This window comes from Leuciscus leuciscus, assembly GCF_965113295.1.
Source record: "Leuciscus leuciscus genome assembly, chromosome: 7".
NCBI lineage: Eukaryota > Metazoa > Chordata > Actinopteri > Cypriniformes > Leuciscidae > Leuciscus > Leuciscus leuciscus.
Window position 1 is genome coordinate 296,514 of NC_138731.1, and position 11,714 is coordinate 308,227.

Here is an 11,714-nt window from a genome sequence, read left to right on the forward strand (position 1 = left end):
AAACAAAAAGTAATACTCTAAATAACAAATAAAACCAGTAACATTAAAATGTAACTGTTTAACTGTTCTTTTTCAAGCCAACTTAATGAATAAAAAAGTAACAAAATTTGATCGGTAAAATATTTGAGCAATACAATTGCACCTTGATCATTCATGTTAGTTAACAAATAAAAACCTTAATTTAAATTTATATATTGTACTTAATATAAATTAGTACATGTTAATTAACAAATAATGAACAATACTTATACAGCAGTTATTAACCTTAGTTAATGTTACATATGGAATTTTACTGTAAGTGTTATCATTTCATATAAATCCAAACAGTCATGCTTAAAGATGGCCAACTTTAAATATCTACAACGCCAGAGCATTGAAATGACATAAATATTACATGTAGTCTCACACTTTTGCTTCTATTTTATAAACACTTGATGATTATCTAATCAAAATAACAAAATATGTTTTAAAGTGATGATGAAAAAATTACCGAAATCGAATGCTTTTCTGATTTGTTTATATCTTTCTGTCGGCTGTATGAACATATCAGTTTGCTATCTTACGTCTCTAGCTTTAAATATGCAACTTCTCTGCATATTTAATGCATAAAAGTGACCAGCTCGATATAAACTAATGCAAATAGATGGTAACAATTGTGACATTAAACATTCGGGTCGGACGTTTATTTTTGTCAGTGTTTTAACCGCTTGAGGTACTACTAATGTTAGCGTCCTCTCAGCCTCGAAGGCAAACAAACATACTGTTGTGCTGTTCTTTCTCTACTAATGCAGCATTTAGTCAACAAATTAATCACTTTATAATGATATGAAAAAATGTACTGTATACATAGGCTACCTTTTAGCCGTCGGTGCTTTAAACACGCATCTGATGTCAGCGCTCTCCACGCAGCGTGTGCTCTCAGTGCAGCACGCAGCATCACGTGTCGAAATAAACAACACGAGGCATCAGCGATAGTTTTTATTACACCTCTAGAGGCCGCTCTTGTACTGCATGATGCCAGCAGACCCTTCTCAGCTCTCTCTTACTGTGTAATGAATGACAGCGCGAGCTTCTCAGCCGCTCCAGTAACGGACGCAACCAGGAAAAACTATCGTTATGTATTTTTGCCGATAACGATAGTTCCACCAATCAACTATCGGTGCCGATTAATCGGCAAAACCGATGAATCGGTCGACCTCTAGTGTTTTCCCCTACAATGTATTCAGAGCCGCTGCAAAATCTTCACATGATCAGTAATATCACTACATTCACTTCATTCACTTACTTGCACACCTAAAAACGCTTGTTGACAAGAAAGGAGGAAAGATCCACATATGGAAATATTTTCGATTAGGCTAATGTCACGTAGAGTCCTGCACGGGTTCGGGTACCCGCAAATTTTGCTCAAACGGGTGAAAAATATCCAACTGTGTCGGATACGGGTGCGGGTCGGGTCGGACACGGGGGAAACACGGGTTTAAAACAATCACATGCAAACGTAAAAATACATGCATATTTTTAGGAACACAAAAATATTCCTGTATTTCAAGTTGATAAAATAATTTAAAATCCACATCAGTTTATTTGTGGCCATGCCCTCCCAGGATCTATAACGTTACCTAGGCTACTTTCACTTTTAAAAATTCCTCATAACCGCGCGCGCGATCTGCTTGCAGTCGTCGAGATGGATGCTGAGGAGTTGAAGAAAAGAATAGCTAGTGGAGATTGTAAAGTTGTCGACAATACGTCATCAAAAGTCAAGTCCAGTGTGTGGGAGAAATTTGGAGTTATCTGAAGAAAACAATATTGTGAAAGGCTTTGCTGCATGTTCGTGTTGGATAGCCGCACATGTGGAACTTCATCACTGAGGAAGCACGCAGATAACTGTGGTAACAAACCAAGCCGTTCTATCGAACGGTATTTTTCAAAATTAACACTGATAAGTATGTGTGGTGTGCAGGGCGTGTTTGAACCCAAAATTGTCAGATGTAGGCTAGACGAAATTGCGTGGCAGATATAGTGTTGTAGCCGCGTCTGTTACTCAGTTTTGTGGTAACGTTAGCCATGTTCTTCATGTGCCGGCCTTTTGACAGCTTCGGCTGAAGTTGTCCTTGTGTTAATTGTCGTTATAACTTCTGTATGACCTGGCAATAAACATTTTTGTAATTGTGTCTATAATGTGATTGACTAAACTGATTTTATTTCGGGTGCGGGTCGGGTGTCGGTTCTATTTTAAGCGGGTCGGGTGCGGATTTTAATTAGTGCTGTTGACGGATAACGGGTCGGATGCGGTTTGAAGCACTGCGGGTACGGGCGGGTGCGGATTTACAAAATCAGACCTGTGCAGGACTCTGATGTCACTTTGCCATAACGGGCTGTTCACATAGCGCGTTTTTTAGGTGTGCAAATTCGTTTATTTCAAATGTACCGGCAATCGCACGGCAAGCGCGCTCATAATAGAAGCGGCATTGGCCTCTCTTCATGGTTGCATAGCAACAACAGACGCCACGGGAGAGCAAGCGCTTGTGGAAAGGAAAAAGCGATACGAACTGGGCTAATCACAAACAGACATTTTCTACGATAAGGCATTAAACATCCTGTAGGCTACATTCTTTTATCACCAAGCAGAAAGACGTGTTCTGATAACTTTCACATTCTCTAACGCTGAAACGAACGGTCGCTGAGGCGCACTTCAATAAAGTAGGTCAGCTAAGTTACGTTAATATTGAGGAAGGTCTGCAACGTTAGTTGAATAAGGTTAGGATAGCTACGTTTATATTCTTTATCGGTATTATATATTGTATTAAATATAGATATTTGTTTGTCTCAATGTCCATTTCTATCCACAAAACTTGGCAGAAGTCATGGTTTAAGGGATTATTTAAAAAAAAAAAATCGTGTAATGTTAGATGCCTCTCTAGTGGACATTACGTGTAACAACAACCACATGCTATAGTGGCATTGGTGAAACAAAGCCTGTTTAATGTCATAAATATCAATAATAGGATTAAGCATTTAATATTAGAATATTATTCAAATATTAAATAAAATTAGGAATGGAATTCGAATAGTATTATAGAGGAAGATTGACAGCCCTAACACACACACACTCTCTCTTCAACAGTTTATCCAGAAGACCTCCAGTACCTAAACTGAGGGTCATCTTCCACTCTTACTGTGCAACATCTGTTTGAAACCCTTCACTGGCTCTTTCTGCTGCTCGCAGGTGTGTGTGTGTGTGTGTGTGTGTGTGTGTGTGTGTGTGTGTGTGTGTGTGTGTGTGTGTGTGTGTGTGTGTGTGTGTGGTAACACTGCTGAGCAGCCACTGAAGTTTCGTTGTGTCCAGATGCAATGACAATAAAGGCTAATTCTAATTATAACCCTAGTAGTCTAGTGTAGGTTTGCAGTCTTGTGTACTTTTTCAGCTGCATAAATTATAAATGCCTCAATATCAGCGTTCATATCCGGACTACACACTTTTACCCCAGTACTTCTGTTATTATTTGATGTTTGCAACTCAGAAATGGCTATACATTGAGGTTGAAAACACTGTTTGCCAAGTTGTTTCAGACATATAGTGTACATGAGCGCTGTTCTCTCCGGCAGTGCGAAAGCATGTTTAAATATGATTTTAAAAAGATGTGATCGAGATTAAAAGGAACATGGAAACAGTGATAGATGGAGCTCTTAACCTTTACGCTGAGGAGAAAACTGAGAAAGAGAAACATGATTATATATTTCTGCTCAGCTAGCGACTCTGAAGTGGGAGTAGATGAGTTCCTCCAGAAGGAGTTCCTGAAGTCATTCCGCCCCTGGGTTAGGGCTAGGTTAGGGTTAGGAGCTGTGAAAGGGTTCCTCTGGTGTGAAAGCCCTTATTCTATACCTCTAAAGGGCAACATTTCCCCTGAGATACACATATTCACATACAGATTATATCAACTTTTGAATTTATCAACTTTTTTGGAGTGGATTCCGCACCTAAAGTTTATGACTGGGTTATTAGCTCTATTTCACCTAAACTTTAGCATATGGCTAGGTCATACTGTAGCTACAGATCAGTCTGTGATTATCCACTGCAGGATCGGAGCTTTCCAATGTCAAATGTGAACATTTTTGGATTCGAAGATTTATTATCAGGGTATATGCAGGAATCATAGAGATGAATTTACTACCTTTTTTTACCACCACCCCAATATTTTTTACTACCAACACGACATCAAGCAGCAGCCCTTTTTTTGGGGGTGTGGGAGGGGTATGCAAAGCACCACTTACTACTTACTGTAAGGTATAAGTGTGACACTGTCACACCCATCATACATATTAGGTACACTAATGTTTAATTGTGATCATTAAGTATTGTCATTGTCAATTATGTTTTTTTTTGTAGTGTCGAGTTGAGTTTCAGTTGTCCTTATCTTAACCCTAGCCCTTGAGTTATCCTAACCATAGCCCTTAGCCCTAATAAGGTGAATAATAGCCTTGGCACTTTGTCATTGCTATCAACTCCGACTCACTCAGGGCTCGACATTAAGCCTTTTCATGTGCTTGTCAGAAGTAAATCTGTCATTCACTTGTCCGAGTAAAAAAGTTGCTTGTCTGGAATTTTTTTGGTGTGTGTGTGCTGTAAATATAATTTATTCTGAAGAAATATCCTCATCTGTGTTCAATCATCTCTGATATATTTAAATCTGCATATTGTCCTATCTGCACCTTTATTCATTCTCTCATTTTAGTGATTCCCTAGTTATTTTTTGTTTTGTTATTGACGTTTAATCAGGCTACTTGTCTGGTCGGCAAGTAAAATTCTCTTTTACTTGTCCCTTCAAAAAAATCCACTTGTCCCGGACAAGCGTTAATGTCGAGCCCGTCAGGTCCTGTTGTTAGCACCGTATATATTTTTAAATTATGCTAGATGAAGTTAAAATATGGAGACACAAATATTAAGCATAAAAATGGAAACTCGGATTTCTGAAAGACGGATTTGCGCTCGTTTCATTTTTACTCTCACTCATAATTGCACAGAGATGTTAGATAAGGTATTTGGCTTCGGGAACACCCCTAATCAGTAAACACATTCTGGAGGATGACCCACACACATTTCTTTTGCTTCCAACGCCCATGATTGATTATATAGCCAGTGCTGGTCCTTATTATTCATGAGAATGCTGTAGGCTGTCTCGTCGCGTCGGGTATATGGGGGCATGATGGTTGTTGTTTTAATTAAAAGTGGGTGTAAAGTAAAGTGGGTGTAAAGTAAACCCAGAGTCTCGATCGCCCCCCGGTGACTGGTCCTAGTATAGGTCATAAACCCAATTCAACGGGACGTGAGACCGACTAAACAATTAAATTACACTTCAGATATCTTTTTTCCAAAGATGGTTTCTGTCATTTGCCGTCGTTTTTATCACGCTGATGTAAGTTCAAGTGTTTGTTTTTAAAATAAGTTTGTGTTTAGTTAGCTTAGACCGTAAGACCTTCGTTCATCTTCGGAACACCAGATATGTTGATGAAACCCGAGAGCTTTCTGTTCCTCCACAGACTGCGGGGACCACTTTCAAGACCCAGAAAATTTGTAAATACATCGTTAAAATAGTCCATGTGACTACAGTGGTTCAACATTAATGTTATGAAGCGACAGAATACTTTTTGTGCGCAAACATTTTTATTCAACCATTTCTTCTCTTTAGGGCTGTACTCAACCAAAGAAAATCTTGGTCGACTGAAGTCCTGAAATTTTCGACTAAAAATCGACCAAAATCGACTAAAAATGATGGTAGAAAAAAAAACGTTAAATTAATTAGATGCGCACTGTGCGCAGTACTTGGTAGCCTTGTTGTCCGCCTAAATGAATTATAAATAAACATAAAAAACTAGTAGGCTATTTGCAGTATATTAAATCGTTTTTGACCTAATTATTTTGCACTGAAATGAGTCTGACACTCGAGTCTGTCGGCTCTGACAGCGTTGCATCACGTGCACCTGCGCAATATCATAGCTTATGATTTCCGAAAATAGTACTATGTTGTCAACTAGTGATATCATCACAAGAACTGTTGAGGAATATGCAACATAATTTAGACAATTATTTTTGTCATACGTTATAATAATAAGTTATAACTGTCAGACACTATCATTTCACCGTGTATGTCCTCGCACCGAGCGAGGCTGAACATGAGCTCAGCTTCGCAGCTGAGACACGAATAGACTATTAACTTAAATTTTTTACTCTTAATAAACACAAAAGGCTCGTCCACTTTAATAAAAAAAGAATATTTATTAAACAAACCAGATCAAGAGCAGAAACGAAATAAAGTGCATAACTGAAAAATAAAGCATCCTAGGCTCAAAACTAACACAACCAACAGCACAGCGCAATTGCGCATTAGGCTCCAAATTAAAAATTAAAAAGTTAGGTTATCACACTAAAACATTGAAATATGCAAATTATGATATGTTCATATAGCTCAAAACAGACAGGGCAAGCTAACACAGACAAGTGAGCTTACCACTTTAGATGATATGTCATGTTTGTCGTCGAGCTGTGGAAAACTGTTGCTTGCAAACTTTGCATTCGACCTTTTTCCTGTTATCAATTTTAGCTAAATGCTGCCACACTGTCAATTTCTTTGTTGTTGACATGTTAGAAGAGGACTGACTAAAACGCTCTCACAATTAAATAAATAATATTCAGCATCAAACCTTCTATAGTTATCGCTCTCTCTTGGGTTGGGCTAATCCAAAAAAGGTGAAAACAAGGGGGGTGTTCTGAAGACAGACTGTTACAGTGAAACAAGGGTACTCTGAAAACACCCCCATTAGCAGTTAGTGCTTTCCACCTGATGAAATGAGCGCGCCTCAGCGCGGCAAAACTGATGAAATAAACACGGCAAAACTGATGAAATGAACGCGGCAAAAAATCGACCAATCAGAATTTTGGTCGAACCAGAACGTATCGACCAATTAATCGAGTAATCGACTGGGACAGTACAGCCCTACTTCTCTTCCGTCAAGCCTTGTTTATACTCGACGCGTCCGCACGAGGGCGAAGGTGCGCACGGCAAAAATGACGTCATTGAGGTGTGGGCGGTCGTGCGCGTTGGGTTCAGAAGACCCAATTTCGCCTGGCGGTGTGCGCGACATTTTTTGTTACAACGCGCGGCGCCGCATCCGAAGATGAACAGCTTCAAGCCGAATCTGGCCGAGCTCGAACTTCTCACCGGCACCCAGTTTGCACGTCTAAATTAGTTGCTTACATTTAAAAAATGAGCATACAATAGCATAAAAAGTATTTTTAATGAACAAAGGTCCATGCTTAATAAAAATGTTCACGAAACTTAATGAAATGTTTAGTGAAATTAGAAAATATAAGAGATTGTTAATTTATTTATACACATTCTCATATCCATATATTTTGTTTTATTGTCACGAGTAATAATCTCAGGGTTTACTGGGTTTTACACGATTCTTTTTGTAGTGTGCTATTGTTGGTGGTGGTGTACTAAAATAAACTCTGGCCCTGTCCCAAATGGAACCCTAAGCACTCGCGGTCTTCCTCTGAGTCCACACTTTCGTGACGTAATGCCGCTTTGACTGTCGGGAAGAAGTCTGCAGTGGAGTCCGCATCAGCGCGGGCTCGGCAAAAGTGCACATCCAGGGCGCAAATCGACCACATGGGGGCGCTCGCGAGCACCCTTCTGAGATCTAAAAATGACAAATGGGACACACTGCGGTCTCACGGACTTAAGCCCAATTTATACTTCTGCGTCGAACTTACGCCGTAGCTACGTCGTAGGTTGTGTGTAGCGCGCGTACCCTGACGTGCACCTCTCCAAAAATGTAACAACGCGTCAACTCTACGCATACGCAAGCTCTGTGATTGGTCTGCTAAGACCGCTTCCTCGGGTTTCACATGCTCCCTCTGCGCGCGTGAACGCGGACAACGACGCAGAAGTATAAATGAAAACCAACGTGTTGCCTACAGCGTAGAGGCTCCGGCGTAGGTCCGACGCAGAAGTATAAATCAGCCTTTAACGGACACGCGCACGCGGCAGCCATTGTAAGTCCACAAGACCGAAAGTGCACATGAAGTGTGCCATTTGGGACAGGGCCATTGTCACGTGTGTATAGATTCTTCTTCTAACTGCTGATTCCTGATGGTTTAGAGGATAATTACTCAATGCGCCCCCTGTCGTTTCAAAGAATAGTACAACGGCGAGCGCGTCAAGTATAAACGCCTCGTCCGTTTGGGGAGATGCGCGCGCAGTGTGCGGAGACTCGCGCTGCGGAGCCAGGCGAAAGAATAAACAAGGCTTCAGTCTCTGAGCCAATACTGAGCCGCGTTCTGGAGCACAACCCGGAAGCGCTGCACTGTTAACACACTGACCAGAGCCGACATGAGAGCGACCCTAACGTCCACTTTTGGGTGAACTAACCCTTATTGAAAGCTGTGACAGCTGAGAGCTCACACACTACTGACACTACTAGATGATTTACAGTAGAGTACAAGCGAACTGAGACACCTCCACTGACTGACTGACTGACTGACTGACACACACACACACACCCTCTCTCACACTCACACAAACACTGACTCTCACAGAGAGAGAGAGAGACGTAAACAATATCTACACAGTGACACACGCGCGCGCGCACACACACACACACACACACCCTCTCTCACACTCACACAAACACTGACTCTCACGAGAGAGAGAGAGAGAGAGAGAGAGACGTAAACAATATCTACACAGTGACACACACACACACACACACACACACACACACACACACACACACACACACACACACACACACACACACACACACACACACACACACACACACACACTGCCCTACACGTTTAAAGCCAGTGTTACACACACTGCCCTACACGTTTAAAGCCAGTGTTACAGCAGCACTAGATGAACACACACATTATGGTTACTAACAAATACTTTACACCACTTTCTCGTCACTAACACACAGTAATGATGGACTCACCCAGTGAAACACACACCAGCAGTGAAACACACACTTCAGAGCCGCGGAGCTTCATGTTTGCGCATCTGAATCCGCATCGCGATGATTTCTCTGAGTTTGAGCTCAAGTTTGTTTCAGTTCCGCTCAGTCTCGAGGACAAGCTCTCTCTCACTCACACGCAGACGCAGACGCAGACGCACACATGATGCGGAAGTGACGAACAGCAGGAGGTGCTCTAGTCTAGAATGAACCATAAGGTGTGTTCGACATCGGCTGCGGCTGGATGTAACCGATCGGCGAGAGTAGCCGCGTGCAGGCGGGGAGGAGCTGCAAACGGAGACGTGAAGTCGGACACTTTCTGGTTCCCGTAGTGACCGCTCACGTGGTGTTCGCGTACTTTACCACAGCTGAAGTGAAATAAATGTAATATTGGCCAAATAATACACAGATGTTTCAGAGACATTTTTATTCAATAGGCCTACTTTATGTACTGCTTCATACAGCGTCTGTTTGAACAAGAATAAAGTTCAACATAATTTCTACTATTAATGAAGTGGAGTCTATAGGCTACGTTTTTTAATCAGTTTTAATTTGATAAACATGACACAATATAACATACGACATGAAAAGAGTGTTTACTGTTATAAAAAACTGATTTGTGATCTTTAGAGTAACTAAAGGTGTTCGAATAAACACGAAACACACGTGATCGTTGTCATGAAGTGAATCCGGCCAATCGTGGGACAGCTGTGTCGTCATCAGCCCTCCTGCAGCCCAGTGCAGCCGCTCTTGAGAAGCTGCGCTGGCTGAGTTCTCCGGCTACTCTCGAAATGCTCTCGCGGTACTTTGATGGCATATGTCACAGTCACGTGGCGTCGGCGCTGTATCAAGTCAGACAAAATTTCTAACCGGCATGCACTGCTTCAAGTCAGTTGCCGATCGGTCTGCGCAGAGCTGTATGAAGTCGAACAAGCCTATAGACATGTATAGAAAGGCTAGATGGCTCAAGGCGGAGTCAGCTGTGTCGTCACTTGGCGGCCATCTTAGGTCAGGAGACTGCGCTGCTGCTCCCTGCTGCTGTGGACGGAAGGTGAGTGACATACGCCAACTAAAATGCTCGTAACTTGCTGAATTCTTGACGGATTTACAAACGGTTTGTTTTATTACAAACCTTATTAACGTGGCTATGATTTGTGCTGATGCCGTTTGTGGCTATAATTTTTCACAAGTATGCAGTTAAATAGCCGCATCCCTGACGTTTATGACACACCAAGCCGTTTGAAAATCGGTTGAAAATTGAGCAAAATATAGTTATTTCAGCACTACATGCACAATAGACTTTAATGTTATAACTGGACGAGCTTTCCTGTCCTAAGATGGCCGCCGTGTGACGTCGTCGGGTCCCATTGGCTCTCAGCGCCGGTAAGCTATCTAGCCTTTCTATACATAGGTGTGTTCGACATCGGCTGCGGCTGGATGTAACCGATCGGCGAGAGTAGCCGCGTGCAGGCGGGGAGGAGCTGCAAACGGAGACGTGAAGTCGGACACTTTCTGGTTCCCGTAGTGACCGCTCACGTGGTGTTTGCATACTTTACCACAGCTGCAGTGAAATAAATGCAATATTTGCCAAATAATACACAGATGTTTCATTTCATGAGACATGTTCATTCAATACTTTATGTACTGCTTCATAGAGGCTCCGGCGTAGGTCCGACGCAGAAGTATAAATCAGCCTTTAACGGACACGCGCACGCGGCAGCCATTGTAAGTCCACAAGACCGAAAGTGCACATGAAGTGTGCCATTTGGGACAGGGCCATTGTCACGTGTGTATAGATTCTTCTTCTAACTGCTGATTCCTGATGGTTTAGAGGATAATTACTCAATGCGCCCCCTGTCGTTTCAAAGAATAGTACAACGGCGAGCGCGTCAAGTATAAACGCCTCGTCCGTTTGGGGAGATGCGCGCGCAGTGTGCGGAGACTCGCGCTGCGGAGCCAGGCGAAAGAATAAACAAGGCTTCAGTCTCTGAGCCAATACTGAGCCGCGTTCTGGAGCACAACCCGGAAGCGCTGCACTGTTAACACACTGACCAGAGCCGACATGAGAGCGACCCTAACGTCCACTTTTGGGTGAACTAACCCTTAATGAAAGCTGTGACAGCTGAGAGCTCACACACTACTGACACTACTAGATGATTTACAGTAGAGTACAAGCGAACTGAGACACCTCCACTGACTGACTGACTGACTGACTGACACACACACACACACCCTCTCTCACACTCACACAAACACTGACTCTCACAGAGAGAGAGAGAGACGTAAACAATATCTACACAGTGACACACGCGCGCGCGCACACACACACACACACACACACCCTCTCTCACACTCACACAAACACTGACTCTCACGAGAGAGAGAGAGAGAGAGAGAGAGACGTAAACAATATCTACACAGTGACACACACACACACACACACACACACACACACACACACACACACACACACACACACACACACACACACACACACACACACACACACACACACACACTGCCCTACACGTTTAAAGCCAGTGTTACACACACTGCCCTACACGTTTAAAGCCAGTGTTACAGCAGCACTAGATGAACACACACATTATGGTTACTAACAAATACTTTACACCACTTTCTCGTCACTAACACACAGTAATGATGGACTCACCCAGTGAAACACACACCAGCAGTGA

At 42.4% G+C, this 11,714-nt stretch overlaps 1 protein-coding gene across 1 annotated transcript in view; it reads right to left on the reverse strand.

The window, feature by feature from the left end:
• Nucleotides 1-9,184, reverse strand: part of LOC309502712 (interferon alpha/beta receptor 1a-like) — a 30,891-nt gene extending 21,707 nt beyond the window's left edge. Inside the window, exon 1 of the mRNA XM_082175208.1 lies at nucleotides 9,001-9,184. Within this exon, the coding sequence (XP_082031334.1) occupies nucleotides 9,001-9,055 (55 nt within the window). The 5' untranslated portion in view covers nucleotides 9,056-9,184. The remainder of the gene's footprint in view (nucleotides 1-9,000) is intronic.
• Between the last annotated feature and the right edge of the window lie 2,530 nt (nucleotides 9,185-11,714).